General features: G+C 49.2%; 1 protein-coding gene across 3 annotated transcripts; it reads left to right on the top strand.

The window, feature by feature from the left end:
• The first annotated feature begins 21 nt into the window (after nt 1-21).
• STX5 (syntaxin 5) lies at nt 22-21813 on the top strand. 3 transcript variants are annotated; one of them, XM_003993529.6, is made up of 11 exons: nt 22-161; nt 863-1106; nt 2091-2161; nt 2317-2372; nt 2487-2557; nt 8321-8437; nt 8520-8576; nt 8751-8832; nt 9548-9654; nt 9826-9947; nt 21062-21813. In XM_003993529.6, exons 2-11 carry the CDS (start codon nt 882-884, stop codon nt 21219-21221), a joined length of 1068 nt encoding a protein of 355 aa, XP_003993578.2. In that variant the 5' UTR covers nt 22-161; nt 863-881; the 3' UTR covers nt 21222-21813. The 3 variants fall into 3 exon arrangements, with proteins under 3 accessions (XP_003993578.2, XP_044895399.1, XP_006937498.2); XM_045039464.1 differs by having other exon boundaries at nt 30-161; nt 1015-1106; XM_006937436.4 differs by lacking the exon at nt 22-161 and adding an exon at nt 453-755.
• The last annotated feature ends 185 nt before the right edge of the window (nt 21814-21998 follow it).

The following is a 21998-nucleotide window of genomic DNA, read 5'->3' as shown; positions in this document are numbered from 1 at the left end:
GTGTGGCACCGCCTTCTCGTCACCGGGGGTGGAGTTACGTGTGGGTGACGTGGCGGCTTCTAGGCTTTGGTCGGGTTTCGGCGGCTTTAGCGCTTGGGGAGGAGGCGGTGACCACCCGGGAGACTGTGGCAGTGGTGGCGGCGGCAGGCGGCAGAGAGGAGGTAGGACTCGCTCTAGAAGGGGTCTGGCCACCGTGTCCGCTCTGGGCAGCGGCTTTCCGGGGGCGGCGACGGTGGGGGGGAAGGGAACCTGGGGCGAGCGGGCAAGTCCTGCCGGCCCGGCTCGGGCTGAGGGAATACTTCGTCGTCCAATCAGGAAAGCCCCTGTTGAGAAAGACGTCGGCATTAGCTAATCGGTGGTCGCAGTCCCCCAGAAGGCGGGATTTGGGCGGGGGTGGGACTTCCTGTTTCAAATAAACACCTAGAGATTTTTCCCCCTTCCGCCCACCGAAGTGTGTCCTCCTCAGGAGGTCCGTCACCGTTTCTCCCTGAGGAGCCGAAGGGATCCGCGGATACGAGAGGGCCCGGTTAGGGCCTGGGGCAGTTGCACAGGCCGGGCTGGAGCCTCGGGGCCACGGGACCTGCCTCTGGCCCTGTCTCTGTTTCAAGGCCCCCGGCCCGCGCTCTGGCCGCCGGAGCCAAGTTGGAAGAAGAGTCTGAGGAGGGGGAACCGATTGGGTCGGAGAGCGGGCCCCTGCCCGCCGTGGGCCGGCCCCAGGATCTGCGGGTAGCTTTGGGCGCGAAAGTCCGTGCCAGGTGCAGAAGGGACCCGAGGATTTGCTGGCTGGGGCGGGGGGAGGGTGGGGGAAGGATTTATGGGGAAGGAGGCTGCCTAGGGAATGACACTCTCCCCTCCACAACAGTCCGAGGTTATGCGTCTCAATGATCCCGCGGAAACGCTACGGGTCTAAGAACACGGATCAGGGTGTCTACCTGGGTCTCTCAAAGACACAGGTCCTGTCCCCTGCAACTGCTGGCAGTAGCAGCAGCGACATCGCCCCTCTGCCCCCCCCAGCGGCCCTGGTCCCTCCCCCTCCCAACACCATGTCTTGCCGGGATCGGACCCAGGAGTTCCTGTCTGCCTGCAAGTCCCTGCAGAGCCGTCAGGTAAGGACCAGGAGTGGGAAAGGCAGGAGCGAGCCTTACTGAAATCTGGTCCCTCCAGCGCTGTTGAGGGACTGAATCTTGGGGGTGACGCGATGGAGAGCTGATCGAGCTTGGGGGGGGGGGGGGCTGGAGGATCTACTAAGCAACAGGGAATGGGGTGGGCCAGCTCTCTAGAGGCAAGGACCTAGACTTTTTTTGTGTGAGAAATCCCCCAGAGGGTAGGGTTGTTACTTTGCAAGGAATATCTCAGGGTGAGAGGTGGCTGCAGTATTTTTGGTTTGGGTAAGGAACACGTTCTAGAAAGAGCCTTTAGCTCAGAGACAGGCACTTTGAATACTGGTTCTGGAATAGTCCTTACCATACGTTTGCTCTGTGACCACAGAGTGTTGGGCCAGGAAGTCTAGTGGGACCTCAGTTTTTATATCTGTAAAATGAAGTTTTCCTGATAAGTAACTTTTGTCAAAATTCCTTCGCAGTGCTTTTTAAAAAATTAGATTCCCTGGTTTCAGTCCAGACTTTGTGAATCAAAGTGGGCCCTGAGTGACTGTAATTTGAAAGATTTTTACTGCTCTTCTGTATGATCGCCAAGAGCTTCCCAGTTATCCTCTTTGATTTCCTGACTGGAGAAACAATGTTAATAGTGCCTGTCGTTTATTTAGTGCTTATAACGTACCAGGTATATGACTAAAGTACTTTATCGCCCTGATGCTGCTTGATTCCAGCAACTGCATTTTATACAAGAGGAAATAGATATTCAGAATGGTGCATGTCACGTGCCCCAACCCCTCCAGCTACTAAGTGGTGGAGTCGAGATTTGAACCTGGGTCCACCTGTGCTCAAATCTGAGCTCTGCGTGACAACTACTGACAAGATTAGACTGTCCGGTACAAGAGCTAGAGAGAATTTAGTGGGCACCTGAGGAATAGCGAAAGCTGGAAATGGGGAGGGGGAACTAAAGCTTCACCTCTTGATGTTGCTTTTCAGAATGGAATCCAGACAAACAAGCCGGCTCTGCGTGCTGTCCGGCAGCGTAGTGAATTTACCCTCATGGCCAAGTAAGTTGAGAGACGTTACGTGGTGGGCTGGTGCGGTGTCTGGGAAGGAGTTGGCTTGCCTCTGGTGGCCTTGGCTGTGAGGGAGCTAATGTGGGAATAGGAATGGGTCCTGTCCTGCTCTTTCTCCTAGTGCCCTCACTAATGCTTGCTTCCAGGCGCATCGGGAAAGACCTCAGCAACACATTTGCCAAGCTGGAGAAGCTGACGATCTGTGAGTTCTTGGGGTCTTTCAGAGATGGGGCAGTGAACCAAAGAGCTCTAAGGAACCGGACTCCCTGAGCCTTGTCTTTGACCTCACCCGTCCTGGCCTCATTTGTCTCTACAGTGGCAAAGCGCAAGTCCCTCTTCGATGATAAAGCCGTGGAAATCGAAGAGCTAACTTACATCATCAAACAGGTGAGCTGCCAGCTGTTGGGAGCTAGCATTCCAGTCAGATCGCTTTCATCCATTTCCCCTTGTCTTGGAGGTCCAGAGCGAGTTTCTGGAGCCAGCCCCAAAGACCTTGCTCATCCATTGAGTCAGTGGACACTCTTTGGTCATGTGCTGTGTACAAAGCCCTGCTGGGCCCTTGCCTCCCAAACCTGAGGCAAGAATTCCACCCTGAGGGCTTATTGTCTGTAAGGGGTATCTAGTCCCGTACATTCGTACTTAGAATGAGTAGAAGGCAAGTGGCACAAAACAGAGCTTCAAAAAGATGAATGAGACAGTCTGAGGACGCTGGGACAAAATATTACAGAGGTGGGTGAAACCTGAACTGGTGTCAAGGCTTGTGTAGAGGCAGTGGAAGAACATTCCAGACAAAGGAAGCAGGGTTCAGAGGCATGGCTTATAAAAGAAAGTTCACGTCTTTGCTCAGATGTTGTTTGCCCAGGGAGGCCTACCCTGAGCGTGTTGTTTAGTGCTCCAGTGCCCCAAACTGTGCTTTTTTTTTTTTTTTTTTTTAATATGAAATTTATTGACAAATTGGTTTCCATACAACACCCAGTGCTCATCCCAAAAGGTGCCCTCCTCAATACCCATCACCCACCCTCTCCTCCCTCCCACCCCCCATCAACCCTCAGTTTGTTCTCAGTTTTTAACAGTCTCTTATGCTTTGGCTCTCTCCCACTCTAACCTCTTTTTTTTTTTTTTTCCTTCCCCTCCCCCATGGGTTCCTGTTAAGTTTCTCAGGATCCACATAAGAGTGAAACCATATGGTATCTGTCTTTCTCTGTATGGCTTATTTCACTTAGCATCACACTCTCCAGTTCCATCCATGTTGCTACAAAAGGCCATATTTCATTTTTTCTCATTGCCACGTAATATTCCATTGTGTATATAAACCACAATTTCTTTATCCATTCATCAGTTGATGGACATTTAGGCTCTTTCCATAATTTGGCTATTGTTGAGAGTGCTGCTATGAACATTGGGGTACAAGTGGCCCTATGCATCAGTACTCCTGTATCCCTTGGATAAATTCCTAGCAGTGCTATTGCTGGGTCATAGGGTAGGTCTATTTTTAATTTTCTGAGGACCCTCCACACTGCTTTCCAGAGCGGCTGCACCAATTTGCATTCCCACCAACAGTGCAAGAGGGTTCCCGTTTCTCCACATCCTCTCCAGCATCTATAGTCTCCTGATTTGTTCATTTTGGCCACTCTGTCTGGCGTGAGGTGATACCTGAGTGTGGTTTTGATTTGTATTTCCCTGATAAGGAGCGACGCTGAACATCTTTTCATGTGCCTCCAAACTGTGCTTTTTATAGCACTTGATACTTTCTAACATTCTGTATCATTAACTCACTTACATTTATTTTATTTATTTTTTTTAATTTTTTTTTTCAACGTTTATTTATTTTTGAGACAGAGAGAGACAGAGCATGAACAGGGGAGGGGCAGAGGCAGAGGGAGACACAGAATCTGAAACAGGCTGCAGGCCTGAGCGGTCAGCACAGAGCCCGATGTGGGGCTCGAACTCACAGGCCGTGAGATCGTGACCTGAGCCGAAGTCCCAAAGTCGGACGCTTAACCGACCAAGCCACCCAGGCGCCCCTCACTTACATTTATTGTTTCCGTTCCCTCTCATCTACCTCATCCCAGCCCCCAACCAAAAAAAAAAAAAAAAGAAAAAGAAAAAAAGAGAAAAATATAAGTGCCACAAGAGCGGAGAGTTTTTTCTTGCTATTTTTTCGTCTTGCTCATAGATGTATCCCAGTTGCCTGTAATAGTGTCTGGTGTAGAAAAGGTGCTCTGTATTTGTTGACTGAATGACCGCCGGGGGGAAATACCAGCCTGGAGCATGGATGGGCAGAGAGGCCAGGGAGGAGGCTGCTGCCGCTGTCCAGTGAAAAGATGATGGTGGCAAAGGCCAGGGCAGACGTGTTCAAGAGGTGCCATGCAGGGTAGGAGAGAGAGGATACCATGAACTATTGGGGCGCTATTGCATAAGCTTTGGAGAATCACAGCCTGTTCTCAGACAGTCCATTGGTTATGGTGTACCCTTGGGTAAGCTGCCTGACTACTCTGAGCGTCAGTGCCCTCGGAAATAAGAGGGGGCTGATAACAGCACCCACCTCGTAGGGTGGATGCGAGGATTCAGTTGTTTGTTTTTGGAGTCACTCACGTGATTGAGTGAGTTTTAGCCGCCTGGTTCTGGGGGACTCCCCAGTGAACAAGACAGATGGGGTACCTCCCCTTGAGGATTTCCTATCTGAAACTCGACAAGTAGAATTTGTCAGATGACTTCAGGGTAGTGAATCCCATTAAAGACGTAAGGGAAGTGAGTTCTTCAGGGTAGGGGCCTACTTTAGATGGGGTGATATAAGATCATCTGTGAGGGGCGCCTGGGTGGCTCAGTTGGATGAGCGTCTGACTCTTGATTTCAGCTCAGGTCGTGATCCCAGGATCACGGGATCGAGCCCCATGTCAGGCTCTGTGCTGAGCATGGAGGCTGCTTAAGATCCTCTCTTTCTTGGGGCGCCTGGGTGGCTCAGTCAGTTGAGCATCTGATTTTGGCTCGGGTCAGGATCTCAACAGTTCTTGGGTTCAAGCCCTGGGTCAGGCTCTCTGCTGTCAGCACAGAGCCTGCTTTGGATCCTCTGGCCCCGTCTCTGCCTCTCCTCCACTCTCTCAAAATAAATTAAAAAAAAAAATTTTTTTTTTAAGATCCTCTCTTGGGGCGCCTGGGTGGCTCAGTCAGTTAGGCGTCCGACTTCGGCTCAGGTCATGATCTCACGGTCCGTGAGTTCGAGCCCCGCGTCGGGCTCTGTGCTGACAGCTCAGAGCCTGGAGCCTGTTTCAGATTCTGTGTCTCCCTCTGCCTCTGACCCTCTCCCGTTCATGCTCTGCCTCTCTCTGTCTCAAAAATAAAAGTTAAGGGGCGCCTGGGTGGCGCAGTCGGTTAAGCGTCCGACTTCAGCCAGGTCACGATCTCGTGGTCCGTGAGTTCAAGCCCCGCGTCGGGCTCTGGGCTGATGGCTCAGAGCCTGGAGCCTGTTTCCGATTCTGTGTCTCCCTCTCTCTCTGCCCCTCCCCCGTTCATGCTCTGTCTCTCTCTGTCCCAAAAATAAAAAAAAATAAATAAAAAAAAAATAAAAGTTAAAAAAAAATTTTTTTTTTAAAAAGATCCTCTCTTTCTTCCTCTCCCTCTGCTTCTTTCCCCTGCTCACACTCTCTTTCTCTCTCTAAAATAAAATTAAAAAGAAAAGGAAAGGAAAGGATAGTCTGTGAGAAGTGACTCTGAGACCTGAATGGTAAAGGAAAAGCCAGTTATCCAAAGATCTGGTGGGAGCACTTTCCAGAAAATGGGAATAGCAAAGGGAAAGGCCCTGAAGGGTGGGCCACCTTAATGCATCTGATAAACATGTAAGAAGCCAGTGTGGCTGCAGCAGAGCAAGTGAGAAGGAGACTGGGAGGGGATGAGGTTGGGGAAATGGGCAGGGCTGGACCACACAGAGTCAGGTGTAAGCTGCGCAAAGAATTCGGTTTGTGTTCTAACTTGAGTGGAAGCTCTTGGAAGATTTTTAGCAGAGGGAGGACCTGCTCCATTTCTGGTTCAAAAGCTCACCGTGGTTGCTGTGTAGAGAGCGGATTGTTGCGGGTGGGCTTTAAGGGGAAGGTCATTTAGGAGGCTCTTGGCTATAGTTGAGAGAGCAAAGGTGGTGGGTTGGTCTAGAATAGGGTTAGAAGAGCAGTAGCTGAGCGGCTCGATTCGGAGCATCTGTTGGAATCGGCTGGGTTCTCTGTGGGCTCCGTGTAGGCTCCATGTGGATCAAGGGAAAAGAGAGGAGGACGGCTCTCCAGCGTTTGGTCTGGGCAGCTGGCGACTGGCGGTGCCATTTACCAAAACAGAAAAGGAGGGAGAAGGGGGAACAGGTTTTCGTTGGAGGTGGGGGGATTAGGAGTTGTCGTCCACGTTAAGTTTCACCACAAAGAGCAAGTTATAAGCTGCGTAGCGTGCCGTGTGGCGCACAGTAAACGAATATAAGGTGCCGAGTGCCTGGTCAGCGATCAGCCGAGTGTGGCTGCGTTGTGGCACATAGATGGGTTTAGGAGGTACGAATGTGTGACTTAGAAGCTTCCAGCTTGGGCACTTCGGTGGGAAGTGGTGCCGTTTTCTAAACTAGAACTCTGGGGGAGGAGATTTTATGGGGAGAAAACCTGGAATGCAGTTTTGGCCACGGGACTCTAGGGAGGGTGCATCAGCTCTGAAGGGACAGCCAGCCAGCAGTGAAAATCATCCATTGGTCTCAGGAATGGTTGCTGTAGGGCGGGGGGACACCTGGGTGGCTTAGTTGGTTAAGCGTCTCACCCTTGATTTACAGCTCAGGTCACGATTGCGAGGTTCATGAGTTCGGGCCCCGCGTCAGGCTCTGTGTTGGTGCAGAGATGGCTTGGTATTCTCTCTCTCTCACTCTCTCTCAGAATAAGTAAATAAACTTATAAAAAAATAAAAAAGAAAAGAATGGTTGCACCTGGAATACTACCTGGGGCCTATTGGAGAAATTCTAGAAGTTGCCTAATCCAGTTTGTCTTCCAGCCTATTCCTTGAACTCACTATTCCTGATCTCTTCTCCCTGGGCTCCCCACCCCCAACCCCCTGGGCAAGCTTTCTCTGCCACTCTGTGGCCACCTCCTTCCTCTCTCTTGTCTCATGTGGCCCTTGGTAACTTGCCAAGCCAGATCGGGGGGCAGAGGATGCCTTGGTCTGGTGTAGAAGGCCTGGCTGTGCTACGGTACCTCCTTATGTGTGACCTCGGATAAGTCACAGCTTTCACTCTTTTGCAATAAAAATATTTTTTAATGTTTATTTATGTTGAGAGTGTGTGTATGAGTGGGAAAGCGGTGGAGAGAGAGAGAGAGAGAGAGAGAGAGAGAGAGAGAGAGAGAATCCCAAGCAGGCTCTGCATTGTCAGCACAGAACCTGACGTGGGGCTCCATCCCATGAACTGTGAGATCACGACCTGACCCAGGCTGCCCGCAATAATAATTTTTTAACAGAATTCTGTATATAAAAGGTATTTTGTTGATGTTTCTGGGCCATCGTGGAGACTTTGACTTCCCTTCTCCTGCCTACTGCACAGGTGCTTTGTCAGTCAGCGTGCTCTGGGCTTGAGATTTTGGCCTTTGAAGCAGTTCTGTGGCCACGTGCCTGGCCTCACAGGGTAGAGTTGGGCCGTAGGGCGAAGAGGGTAAGCAAGTCATTTATTTACAAATGGATGAGACCAGGGGTGCCTGGGTGGCTCAGTCGGTTGAGCATCCGACTTTGGCTCAGGTCCTGATCTCGCCGTCCGTGAGTTCAAGCCCTGCATCGGGCTCTGTGCTGACAGCTCAAAGCCTGCAACCTGCGTAGAATTCTGTGTCTCCCTCTCTCTCTGCCCCTCCCCCACTCACGTTCTGTCTGTCTGTCTCTCTGTCAAAAATAAATAAACATTCAAAACAAATTTGTATACAAATGGATGAGACCATATTTCGCCTCTTCTGGCTCTCCTCTGCAGGGACTGAGCCAGAGCAAAGTCCAGAGCTTGGAACATCCTAGCAGGCCCTTCTGGTCTGACTCTGAAGCACCCTCCCTCCCGTTTGTAACTTCCGCCCTGCCCTCCATGCCAGAGCCGTCCACGCGGGAGAGACATTGGCTGAAGAACCCTTTGTTAACAGTTTTTCTGTTGGCTCCCCCTAGGACATCAATAGCCTCAACAAACAAATTGCCCAGCTTCAGGATTTTGTGAGGGCCAAGGGCGGCCAGAGCGGCCGGCACCTGCAAACGCATTCCAACACCATCGTGGTCTCCCTGCAGGTGGGACCTGGGGTTGGTAGAGGGGGAGGCAGAAGGGAGAAAGGTGTTGTCTTCCGTGGCTGATCCTCTCCTTTTCTTCTAGTCGAAACTGGCCTCGATGTCCAATGACTTCAAGTCAGTTTTAGAAGTGAGGACAGAGGTAAGGAAAATCTGCAGGAGGGGTAGGAGTTTGGGGGTAAGGGCCCAAGGGAGAAATGGAGCAGGAACAAGTGGAGGGGTGAAGGTAACAGGGTCAAGGACCAACAAGAGGGCCTCTCTAACCTGCCTGCTTCCCAGAGGCCTCAGGACCTTTGCATTTCTTCCCCAACCCCAGAACCTGAAGCAGCAGAGGAACCGGCGGGAGCAGTTCTCCCGGGCGCCTGTGTCAGCCCTGCCCCTTGCCCCCAACCACCTGGGTAAGTCATAGGTGACGAGGGGAGCCTTGAGGGGAAAGACCCAGTTCCTCTGGCTCTGATGGCATCCTCTAATCCCGTGATGGCAGCAGTAGGGTAGGAGAACAGACAAGCAAGGGACGTGCTAGGATTTTCAGAGGTCAAACCTCATTGCTGGCGTTCGTGATCCACACTCAGTCTACCGCATTCTCGTGTTTGGGGCTGACGTCGGTCACATGCAGTACGATGATGGTTTCTAATCTTTTCGTGCACTTACTTCATTCGCATTCTCTCACTTAATTTTGTTTTTAATGTTTATTTTTGCGAGAGAGGGAGAGGGAGAGGGAGGGAGGGAGGGAGGGAGGGAGAGAGAGAGAGAGAGATGAGCACAAGCCAGGGAGGGGCAGAGAGAGCAGGAGACAAAGGATCTGAAGTAGGCTTTGTGCTGACAGCAGCGAGCCCGATGCAGGGCTCAAACTCACAAACTGTGAGATCATGACCTGCGCCAAAGTTGGATGCTCAATCAACTGAGCTACCCAGGCGCCCCTCTCTCACTTGTCACCACCCCCCTCTGGGAAAGCAGTTGTTACTATCCCCCATTTTACAGTTGAGGAAGCCGGGCTCAGAGAGGTTAAATGATTTGTCCAGGGTCACAAGGCTATTAAGTGCCAGAGCTGGGATTCACATCCAGAACATGTGGGCTTTGAACCTAAGAAGTGCTTTTCCTTTCTCTCCGTAGGGGGCAGTGCTGTGGTCTTGGGGGCGGAGTCCCGTGCCTCCGGGGATGTGGCCATTGACATGATGGACTCTCGGACCAGCCAGCAGCTGCAGCTCATTGATGAGCAGGTACCTGGGCTCTGAACTGGGGAGGAGATGCTCCTTTGTCCTCCCCTGTGGGCCTACCAGCAAGGGCTGAAATGTGCCTTGCATGGAATGGCAAGTGGGGACAGTCCTAAAGAGACAGGCTCTACCCTGAGGAAGCTCCCAGTGCTCACGTGTGCTCTCTCTCCTCTGAAGGATTCCTACATCCAGAGCCGGGCAGACACCATGCAGAACATTGAGTCCACGATTGTTGAGCTGGGCTCCATCTTTCAGCAGTTGGCACACATGGTTAAGGAGCAGGAAGAGACCATTCAGAGGTGAGAGTCTCTTTCACCCTAGACAGAAGGACCTTCTCCTCTCCATAGGGTGGCATCCTAAAGCTCCCCCGGGACAGCTTGATGCCCTTTGGAAGAGTAGAGTAAATCTGGCCCACCCACAGGGCCAAGTTCATCTGCGTCCATCCATTCAACAAGTGTTTACTGAGCACCTGTTTCATGTTCGGCGACGTTCTAGGTGTTGGGGATGTAGCGATGAATAAGACAGTGGAGTCTCCATAGTATAGGTAACAAAAGTCAATTGGGCAGGTGAGGACAGCTGTTCAAAAGAATTGACAAGAAATTTCCGGGTAGTGATAAGGTCTACAGGGAGAATTATAACAGGATGACGTGTTAAGAAAGTGACTGAGTAGTTGCCTATCGATGGACTCTTAGGGTTCTTCCATATCTTGGCTGTTGTAAATAATGCTCCAGTGAACATAGGGGTGCGTGTATCGTTTTGAGTTAGTGGTTTTTGGAGGGCTTTTTTTGTTGGTTTTTTTTTGGATAAACGCCCAGTAGAATTACTGGATTGTATGGTAGTTCTATTTTTCTTTTTAGTTTATTTATTTATTTTGAGAGGGTAGTGGGCAGAGGGAGAGAGAGAATCCCAATCAGGCTCTGCACTATTGGTACAGATCCCAATACGGGGCTCAAACCCACAAACCATGAGATCATGACCTGGGCTGAAGTTGAGTCGGACGCTTAACTGGTGGAGCCACCCAAGCGCCCCTATTTTTAATTTTCTGAGGAATCTTCATGCTGTTTCCCGTGATCTCTATATCAGTTTACATTTCTACCAACTGTGCACAAGGGTTTCTTTTCTCCACATCCTCGCCGACACTTGTTCTTTCTTTCTTTTGTTTTTTTTCAACCATTCTGACAGGTAGGAAGTCATGTATCTCATTGTGGTTCTGGTTTGCATGCTGATGAGTGATGTTGAGCATCTTTTCATGTGCTTGTTGGTCATCTGGATGTCTTCGCTGGAAAAACATCTACTTGGACTCTGCCCATGTTTTAATTGGATTGTTTATGGAGTTCTTGCTGTTGAGTTGTATAAGGTCGTTCTCTATTTTAGGTATTGGCCCCTTATCAGATATATGACTTGCAAACTTTTCTCCCTCGCAGTAGAAACGAACTTTGCCGATCATTTTCTTTGTCGTGCAAAAGCTCTTTAGTTTGGTTGTACTCCCATTTGTTATTTATGCTTTTGTTGCCCTTGCCTGCGACGTCGGGTCCAAAACACATCGCGCTAAGTGACGTCAAGGAGTCTACCACCTATGGTTTCTTCTAGGATTTTTATGGTTTCAGGTCTGACATTCAAATCTTTAATCCATTTTGAGTTTCTTTTTGTGTATGGTGTGAGAAAGTGGTCCAGTTCCATTCCTTTGCATGGAGCTGTCCAGTTTTCCCAACACCATTTATTGAAGTGATTGCCTGACAGTTACCCATTGTATAGTCTTATCTCCTTTGTTGTAGATCAATTGATGTTACATGGGTGGATGTATTCCTGGGCTCTCTCTCATGTTCCGTTAATCTTTGTGTCTGCATTTGTGCCAGTATTAGTTACTACAGTTTTTTTTTTTCTTTTTCTTTTTTACTGTTTATTTTGAGAGAGAGCGCGCGCGCAAGTAGGGGAGGGCTAGAGAGAGAGGGAGGGAGAGAATCCCAACCAGGCTCTGCACCATCAGCGTGGAGCCCGACATGGGGCTTGAACCCATGAACCATGAGATCATGACTTGAGCCGATACCGTGAGTTGGACACTTAACCGACTGAGCCACCCAGGCACCCCTGATTACTAATGTTTTGTAGTATAGTTTGAAATCAGGGAGTGTGATATCTCCGGCTTTGTTCTTTCTCAAGGTTGCTCCGGCTATTCAGGGTCTTTTGTGATTCCATAAAATTAGTGTAATTTTTGATAAGGTTGGATTTCTACCATTTTACTATTTGCTTTTTCTTTTTCCTGTTTTCTTAAGTGGCTCCTCTAGGGAGTACATCATCAGCTTTTACAGCCTCCTTCATGTGAAATGGAAGAACTTCGCGACCCTCTCATCCAGCCTTTACACTCTAGTTGTCGTATCTGTTGCACTTACATACGTTCGAAATCCCCTAATCCAGTATTATGGTTTTTGTATCACAGAAATTAAAAGGAAAAAATTGTCTTTCGATTTACTTCTCTGTTGACCATTTCCAGCGCTCTCCATTCGTTCCTGGATATCCAGTTTCTGTCTGGTATCACTTCCCTTTAACCTGAAGAACTTTCTGTAGCATTTTTTGTAGTGCAGATCTGCTGACGTGTTGTTTTACTTTCCTTTTCTCTGAAAAATTTTTTATTTCACTTTTATTCTCTTCTCCCCCCCCTTTTTTTTTTTAAATGTTTTTTGTTTTTGAGAGAGAGAGAGAGAGAGATAGAGCATGAGTGGGGGAGGGGCAGAAAGAGAGGGAGACACAGGATCTGAAGCAGGCTCCAGGCTCCTGTCTGTCAGCGCAGAGCCCGACATGGGGCTCGAACTCCCGAACTGTAAGATCGTGACCTGAGCTGAAGTCGGCGCTCAACCAACTGAGCCACCCAGGCACCCTTCTTTCCCTCTGTTTTTTAAGTTTATTTATTTTGAGAGAGAGAGCGTGCACGCAGGGGAGAGGCAGAGAGAGAGAGGGAAAGACTGAGAATCCCATGCAGGTTCCACACCGCCAGCGCAGAGCCCAATGCAGGGCTGGAACTTACGAACTGTGAGATCATGACCTGAGCTGAAACCAAGAGTCAGATGCTTAACATACTGAGCCAACCAGGCGTCTCTCTCTCTCTCTCTCTCTCTTTCTTTGAATTTATTTATTTTGAGAGAGACAGACAGACAGACAGTGTGTGGAGAGAGGTGGGGCAGAGAGAATCCCAAGCAGGCTCTGAATAGTACAGAGCCCGATGCTGCGCTTGAACTCAAACCGTGAGATCATGACCTGAGCTGAAGTTGGATGCTTAATCAACTGAGTGACCCAGGTACCCCTCTTCTGTTTTTGTTTTTTTTTAAATGTTTATTTATTTTGAAAGAGAGAGTATTATAGCAGCACGTGTGCACACACGAGCCGGGGAGGGGCCAAGAGAGGGAGACAGAGAATCCCAAGCAGACTCCGCACTGTCAGCAAAGAGCTGTCGCGGGGCTCGATCCCACAGACCGTAAGATCATGACCTGAGCTGAAAAGTCAGGACACTTAACCGATTGAGCCACCCTGGTGCCCCTGTTTTGTAGTTGTTTGTTGTTGTTGTTGTTATTTTTATTTATTTTAATTTTTTAATGCTTATTTATTATTGAGAGACAGAGAGAGACAGACTGCGAACAGGGGAGGGGCAGAGAGAGAGGGAGACACAGAATCAGAAGCAGGCTCCAGGCTGTCAGCACAGAGCCCGACGTGGGGCTTGAACTCACAAACCGCAAGATCATGACCTGAGCCGAAGTCGGGCACTTAACCAACTGAGCCACCCAGGCACCCCGTTTTTTTTTTTAAGGTTTATTTATTTTTGAGAGAGAGCACAAGCAGGGGAGGGGCAGGGAGAGAGGGAGACACAGAATCTGAAGCAGGTTCCAGGCTCTGAGCTGTCAGCAGAGTCCCAACGCGGGGCTCAAACTCATGGACCCGCGAGATCATGACCTGAGCCAAAGTCGGACGCTCAACCGACTGGGCCACCCAGGTGTCCCTGTTTTGTGTTTTTAAAAGTAGGCTCTATGCCCAGTGTGAACGCACAACCCCAAGTTCAAGAGCCGCAGGCTCCACTGGCTGAGCCAGCTAGGCGACCCTACCCTCATTCTATAGAGAAGGATGTTTCCCCTGGTTATAGAATTCTGGATTTATGGTTTTTCTCTTTAAGCACTTCAGATGTATCACTCTACTCTCTTGGTCTTTTTTGTTCTTAATGAGAAGGCAGTGGTAACATGAACTGTTTATGTGATGTCTTTCTCTCTGGCTACTTTTCAGTTGTTTGGGGGTTTTTTGTTTGTTTTGTTTTGTTTTGTCTTTGTTTTTCAGCAGTTGACCAGCATGTGTCCAGATGTCACTTTCTTTGCATTTCTCTTTCTTGGGGTTGGCTGAGCCTCTTGAATGTGTACATTTGTATCTTTCACAAAGCTTCAGAACTGTTTGGCTGTTACTTACTCAGACGGGCGCCCAGTTCCTCACACAATTTCAGCCTCTTCAGCTCAGTACAAGGGGGGCCAGTGGCAGAGAGAGGGGCAGAGGGAGATGTGGGAGGTAGAGGAATCCACACGGCTCCGCGTGCCTGCCCACTTGCTCTTAGGCCTTTTAGCAGCACTCAGTCTTGGTTGATCTTTATTCCCCAGGGCGCCTAGCAGAGTGCTTTCATTCTGGGGTATATAGGTCGAGTGAAACTGGTGAACACCTTGATTTGTATAAAGCAGGTTTCCCTGTACCGATCCATTAAGCAGCCTCACATATTTAATTAGGCAGAGGTGAAGAAGATAGGTCCCTGGCCTCACACTTGGAGATTCAGATTCCGTGGATGTGAGTGGAGTGGCCCGCCAGGAATCTCCCATTTTTATGTAAGCTCAGAGGGTTCTTTTATTTATTTATTTTAAATGTTTTCTTTAATGTTTTATTTTTGAGAGAGAGAGAGAGCAGGGGAGGGGCAGAGAGAGAGGGAGACACAGAATCTGAAGCAGGCCCCAGGCTCCGAGCTGTCAGGACAGAGCCCGACGCGGGGTTCGAACCCACAGACTGTGAGATCATGACCTGTAAGCTCAGAGGGTTCTGATGAGCATCCAAGTTTGAGAACCACTGGTTAATAGGATGTTTATTTATTCAACAACTATGGTACCGGCCATTTATAAGGTGCTGTGAGTACAGCTGTCTTGGTCTTAGAATCAAGAGACTTCAAAAGACTGACACTTACTTGGTTCAGCTGGTACCTCGGGAACTCCTTTCTGGCTTGTTCCACAGACACTGCACAGCTCCTCAGGCTGTGATGTATTTTGAATGTTAGAATATTACTGTAGATCCAGTGAGACAGAATTGTAAAAGACATTGGGGTTCTGTGTCCATCGCGTACTTGTTTTAAATAGTTAACACGATAGCACGATAGCACACGTGCAACTTGACCTTCTAGTCTTCCTTGCAACAGCGTCGTAAGTATCTTTCAAAGTATCTTTCAGCGCTAGTATTCATTTGGCCGTTGGTTTAGCAAACACCTGTTGTCGCGGCTGCGAGCTAGTCCTGCTGGATCTGGGGATAGGACGGTGAAAGACAGTCCTGGTCCTCGTGGAGCTCATGTCCACTCGGAGCGTCATATGCTGACAGTTACAGTTCAGCATGGGAAGGGCAGGAAGTGAAGGAGATAAGGGAACTCAGACTAGGTACCTCTTTCTAGAAGTAAAAAATACCGAGCTAAGTCTTGAGGAGGAATGCCAGCCGAAGAAGGGGAAAGAAAAGGCCATTCTCTGGGGTAGGGGGGGCGGGGAGGACCAGCTCAGAAATGAAAAAGAGCTTGGGTGGATTCCAAGAATGCAGCGCTACCGCACAGGGCATGGGGGGTGGTGAGGGAGGAAACCCGAGGGGGCAGGGCCGCAAAGGACCGGTGCGCCACAGCAAGGAGTTTGTGCTCAGGGCGAGAATACAGGATGAAGTAGATTGGCGCTGGGTAAAGGGACGAGCTTTGTTCTGGACATGCCGAGTGCCAGATGGGACATCCGAGTGGCATGTGATGTGTGGTCTGATACTCAGAAGAGACTTGGGGGAGTCTGTGGCCTCCCTGATGAGGGAGGCCTCAACCAATTAAGCCACCCAGGGGCCTCTTAAATTTTGTTTTTAATGTTTATTTATTTTTGAGAGAGACAGTGCAGGCGGGGGAGGGGCAGAGAGAGAGAGGGAGACACAAAATCTGAAGCAGATTCCAGGCTCTGAGCTGTCAGCACAGAGTCTGACGCGGGGCTTGAACCCACAAACCGTGAGATCATGACCAGAGCTGAAGCTGGACGCTTAACCGACTGAGCCACCCAGGGGCCCCCTCAAAGGATGAAAGTTTTAAAATAGACCTAAACTTGGGGCGCCTGGGTGGCTCAGTCGGTTAAGCTGCCAACTTTGGCTCAGGTCATGATCTCGCGGTCCGTGAGTTCGAGCCCCGCGTTGGGCTCTGTGCTGACAGCTCAGAGCCTGGAGCCTGTTTCAGATTCTGTCTCCCTCTCTCTGACCCTCCCCCGTTCATGCTTTGTCTCTCTCTGCCTCAAAAATAAATAAACGTTAAAATAAATAATAATAATAAAATAAACCTAAACATTCTTCTCTTTGCTTCCTGCATGCCGGTAGATCTGGATTTGAGCACCCTCTTTAGAAACCACTGATGTCGGGGCGCCTGGGTGGCTCAGTTGGTTGGGCATCTGACTCTTGATCTCAGCTTGGGTCATGATCTCATAGTTTGTGAGCTTGAGCCTCACATAAGGCTCTGCGCTGACAGTGTGGAACCTGCTTGGGATTCTCTCTCTCCCTCTGTGCCCCTCCCTTGATCTCTCTTTCTCTCTCTCAAAATAAATAAATGAAATAAACTTAAAAAAAAAAAAAGTAAGTTAGTCCTAAGTTCTTCAGTATGTGGATTCCTGGGTCCCATCCTAGACTTTCTGGACGTGAGACATGAGAATTTTCACTTAGGGGATGCCTAAAAGGTGTTTCTTTAAAAAGAAAAAAAAAATTTTTTAACATTTATTTATTATTGAGAGACAGAGAGACACAGAGCCTGAGCAGGGGAGGGGCAGAGAGAGGGGGAGACACAGAATCTGAAGCAGGCTCCGGGCTCTGAGGTGTCAGCACAGAGCCCAACACAGGGCTTGAACTCACAAACTGTGAGATCATGACCCGAGCCGAAGCCGGATGCCCAACCGACCGAACCACCCAGGCACCCCAAAGGTGTTTCTTATTTTTTCTACGGGTATGAAAACTGCTGATCTGTTACTCTCTTTGTTTTCTTTTTCACACCATTTTATAAATTATGAAATTTCTAACTAGAAAAGTGGGGAGAATAGTACAATGAACACCTATATGTTCCTTTAACCCAGATTCGCTTAGTATTTTATCGTATTTGCTTTCCTTCTTTCTTTTCTTTTTTTTTTTTTTTTTTTTTATTCTGAATCATTTGAAAGTAAGTGCAAAGATCATGATGTTTTTATCCCTGAATACTTTGGCACACATCTGCCAACGTCTGGTATTCTCCTGACCGGCCACAATGCCATTATCATAGCTAAGAAAACGAACAGTTCTCTAGCACAGTCCAGTATTTAGTGCATACTGAAATTTCCCCAGCTGTTCTTAAAAACTGCTAGAAAAGGGGGCGCCTGAGTGGCTCAGTCGGTTGAGTCTGCGACTTCGGCTCAGGTCATGATCTCACGGTCTGTGGGTTCGAGTCCCGCGTCGGGCTCTGTGCTGACAGCTCAGAGCCTGGAGCCTGCTTTGGATTCTGTGTCTCCCTCTCTCTCTGCCCCTCCCCCGTTCATGGTCTGTCTCTCTCTGTCTCAAAAATAAATAAACATTAAAAAAAATTTTTTTTAACTGCTAGAAAAGAGTCGCTAAAATGCTAAAAGCATTTTTCCCCCTTCAATTTAAGACCCAGGCAGTATTGACAGGTGGCATTGGATGGTCTTGCCTCTTTAGTCTGCCTTCTGAGGCTCTGCTGCTCGTGACACGGACTTTCCTTTCAAGAGGCCAGTGCCTCTTACAGAAAGTCCCACGCGTGTATTTATCCAGTGTTTCCTCACGGTTGGATGTAGGTTCTAGATTTTTGGCCCGCTGTGTAGGTGATTGTTGTCAGTAGGCGCGTGGTGAGGTCATCCTTTTCTTGGCGATGCCAGGGCTGGTCACTTGTTGACTGTGGTGACCATCCCACCACGTTTTCCATGGGGTGATGATTTGAGTCTGTGTGAACTTGCAGCTCCTTCCGCCCAGGATGGGCCTTGCCTGATTCATTTGTAACATTGTATATGGCGACACGGCAATTCTCTTATTCTTTCCTCTCTGCTACATTTTTACAGCTGGAATCCTTCTGTAAAGAAGGAGCTTTCTCAGGCCGCCCGGGGGGTTCAGTCAGTTGAGCATCCTGACTTCGGCTCGGGTCATGATCTCACGGTTCCTGAGTTTGAGCCCTGCTATGCTGACAGCTCAGAGCCTGGAGCCTGCTTCAGATGCTGTGTCTCCCTCTCTCTCTGCTCCTCCCTTGCTCACATTCTGTCTCTCTCTCTCTCAAAAACAAATAAACATTTAAAAAAAAATTTTTTTTAAATCTTTTTAATGTTTATTTGTTTTTGAGAGACAGGGAGAGAGAGACAGAGTGAGAGCGGGGGAGGGGTAGAGAGAGAGGGAGACACAGCATCTGAAGCAGGCTCCAGGCTCTGAGCTGTCAGCACAGAGCCCGATGTAGGGCTGAAACTCATGAACCGTGAGATTGTGATCTGAGCCAAAGTCGGACGCTTAACTGAGCCGCACAGGTGCCCCCCCCCCATTTTTTTTTTTTTTTAAGGTTTCGTGGGTGCCTGGGTGACTCAGTTAAGTGTCTGACTTCAGCTCAGGTCATGATCTTGTGGTTCGTGGGTTCGAGCCCCACATCAGGCTCTGTCCTGACAGCTCAGAGCCTGGAGCCTGCTTCAGATGCTGTGTCTCCCTCTCTCTCTGCGCCTCCTCTGCTCGTGTGCACTCTCTCTCTCTCAAAAATAAACAAACGTTAAAAAATTTTTTTTAAAAAGGAGGTTTTTCCCTTTAAACATTACTAGGAATAATGGATTATTTTTATTCAATGTAAGATAATCCATTACCATTATTATTTTATGTTTATTTATTTTGAGCTGGGGAGGGAGGGGGCAGAGAGAAAGGGAGGAAGATTATCCCAGGCAGGCTCTGCACCATCAGTGCAGAGCCCAATGTGAGGCTCGAACTCACGAACCATGAGATCATGACCTAAGCCAAAGTCGGACACTTAACCTACTGAGTCACACAGGCGCCGCCATCATCATTGTTATTATTTTTTAATATTTATTTTAGAGACAGAGTGTGAGCGGGAGAGGGGTTAGAAAGAGGGAGACACAGAATCCGAAGCAGGCTCCAGACTCTGAGCTGTCAGCACAGAGCCTGACATGGGGCTCGAACCCACGAACCATGGGATCATGACCTGAGCCAGAGTTACACACAACCAGCTGAGCCACCCGGGTGCCCCATCATTATTTTTTTTTACAGTCAGATTTCCTAAACCTGGCCATGTGGAGCTCCTTAAAGGCAGCTTCTGTATCCTCTGAACATGACCCAACTCCTCTGTTGGTCCTTAGGAAGCTTTGGGGAAACTTATACTCCGAAAACTAAAGTCTCAGATCTCTGAATTGTGGTCAAATAATCTTTCCAGTCCCTAGGTTTAGTGTTTTCTTCCATTCAACCTCCTTTTTATTGTCATCCCCAACATACACACACCTTCTCGTGCTCTGGCTTTTCCTGCCTCTCCATCCATCCACCCCTTTGTCCTCCCCACCTTGCAGGCTTGTTCCCTATTTTCCTCAGCCTTCTTCCCAACCCATTATTTTCCACCCCCATCATTTCCATCTTTACTCCCCCCTACTTTCTCCGAGTATCCTGCCAATACCTAATTTTTCACCACCAGTACCCTCTCCCATTAGTTTTCATTCATGGATTCCCATTTAAAATCTTTCTTAGGCCAAGGGCGCCTGGGTGGCTCAGTCGGTTGGGTGTCCTACGCTTGATTTCGGCTTGGGTCGTGATCTCATGGTTTGTGGTTTCGGGCCCTGAGGCGGGCTCTGCACTGACAGTGTGGAGCCTGCTTGGGATTCTCTCTCCCTCCCTCTCTGCCCCTCCCCTGTGCACACTCTCTCTCTGCCTCTCTCAAAATAAATAAGTAAAATAAAAAAGTTTAAAATCTTTCTTATGCCAGACTGCATTGACTATCCATTTTTGTTAAGTAAAGCCATTCCTAATGGTCAAGATGAGCTTTCTGGGGTATGACAGTGGAATCCACACTGAGAAATGAAATTCCAGCCCAAAGGTAGGAAACCTGATACTAATTTAGTTAGCCACTCTGATATAAATAGGGAATCGTGTACAGTCCAGGCTCCTGTGTCTGAATTCTTTTTAAATGTATTCATGTGTGTAATCTCTACACTTAACACGGGGCTTGAACTCAACAACCCCAAGATCAAGAGTCACATGCTCTTTTGAATAAGCCAGCCGGCACCCCTGGGCTCTTGTATTTGGACAGAGATTAGTTCACAGTTCTCACGAGTACCTTCTGCGGACCTTGGGCTTACGGCCACTGGCCCAGCCTCTCATGTTCCAACTGGATTACAAGGCTCCACCTTTTCTGTCCCCAGAGCTCACAGAGGTCTCTGCTCCCAGGGACTCCCTTTGCAAAGACCTGGGTTTGTATTGGGTTTTCAGGATTGCATATGCAGTTTGGCAGGGAGATGTTTTATTTTCCTCAGCAGTGTCTCAAGAGGTGGCCCTTCGTCTGAGGACTTCTCTATATGCTGGAGAGACATGTTCGACTAATTGCAGGGCTTTTCTTCTCCCCTGGCTTCCTGTCCATATCATGCAGTTTTCTTCCTGTCTTAACTCAGAGCTGGGATTTCCTAACTCTAATGATCTATGGCCGCTCCCCCCCCCCCGCCCCCGCCTTGTTACAAATTCAGTACTGTTTTTTAGATGAAAACCAATAAATCCTGATGAGCAAAAAATTCAAATAGCCAACATTTTGGCGGCTCTTACTAAGGGTTGGGCACCTCCTGTTAACTCGTTTAAGGCCGACAGCAACCGGAGAGGCCGGGTTGGTGTATCCTCATTTTCCCTCCTTTGCAGTTGAGGAAAATGAGTCGGGAGGCTGAATGACTGGCTCAAGATCATAAGCTAATAAGTTGCAGAGCTAATTTTCAAACCAGAGCCAAGACTTGTCTACGTTGCCCTTCCAGAGCTTTCTCTGGACACAAGTGCGCACACACAAAAATGGGATCACAGTGTATGTACGTGCTTCCCACTCCCACACGTTGTGACTATCTTCCCATGTCCGTAACTATACTATGATAGCCTTCTTTTTAATCCAGTGTCCTTCTCTTTCCTCTTTTGGCTCTGTCCCCAGGATCGACGAGAACGTGCTGGGAGCCCAGCTGGATGTTGACGCCGCCCATTCAGAGATCCTCAAGTACTTCCAGTCGGTCACCTCTAACCGGTGGCTCATGGTCAAAATCTTCCTCATCCTCATTGTCTTCTTCATCATCTTTGTGGTCTTCCTTGCCTGAACCCTCTCTACTCTGAGGCACTTCGTGGGGGTTTGGAACCCTTTTGGCAGGGCAGGTGGCCAGTGCTGCCGCTGAGCCTGTGCAGGGTGCTGGGGAGAAAGGCCCTGTTTCCCTAGAACTGCTGAGAATGGCCACTGCCCCTGACCCCTGACCCTTTGCCTCTGGCCACCCTGTCCTCCCCTCACCACCCTCAGGCCCACGAAACACACGGTTCTGGATTTGTACTCTGCTGTGAAGTGGCTGAAAGAGAGCAGGGCCAACTGGGGGCCTGTGGAGGAGGTTGTCTCCACTAGGTAGGAGATTTTTAGAAACTCCCCAGCCTCTTCCAAAGGAAACTTCAGCAGCAAGGGGAGATGATGCCGTTTCCCCACCTTCCTGCGAGTGAGGAGAGGAAGCGAAACTGCCCCCCTGGGACCAACTTTCCCATCTGGGTTAGAATTTGACCTTTCTTCTTCCTTTCTTCACCACGTGAGGCAGGGGGCCCTGAGCCCCTCGGCTGCCCGCACAACCCCAACTCTGGCTGCTGGTGACTCTCTCTGCCAAATGTGCTGCAGCCCATTTTCTCCCAATTACAGCAAGACTGTCAGCCTCACTGGCCCTGTCGTCATTTCTGGGTGGGAGCGTCGAAGGGCCTATGCAGCGAGCACACCGCCCAGTACAGGGACCGAAAGGCCGGGCCAACGGCTTGAAGGGCCAGGCTTTGGGTCCCATGTACACAACTGCCTCCAGGTGGAGGAGGACTCAAGTGCAGCATTGCATTAGCATGGAAACTTCCCT

Source organism: Felis catus, chromosome D1, assembly GCF_018350175.1.
Source record: "Felis catus isolate Fca126 chromosome D1, F.catus_Fca126_mat1.0, whole genome shotgun sequence".
Lineage (NCBI taxonomy): Eukaryota > Metazoa > Chordata > Mammalia > Carnivora > Felidae > Felis > Felis catus.
This window is presented reverse-complemented; position numbering and strand designations above follow the sequence as displayed.

Excerpts from the sequence above, each read along its gene's own strand:
- STX5 (XM_003993529.6), top strand. The coding sequence starts at position 882 with ATGATCCCGCGGAAACGCTACGGGTCTAAGAACACGGATCAGGGTGTC. Across the intron at positions 2,373-2,486 it reads GCTGGAGAAGCTGACGATCT|TGGCAAAGCGCAAGTCCCTC; the intron begins GTGAGTTCTTGG and ends TTGTCTCTACAG. Across the intron at positions 8,438-8,519 it reads CCATCGTGGTCTCCCTGCAG|TCGAAACTGGCCTCGATGTC; the intron begins GTGGGACCTGGG and ends CTTTTCTTCTAG.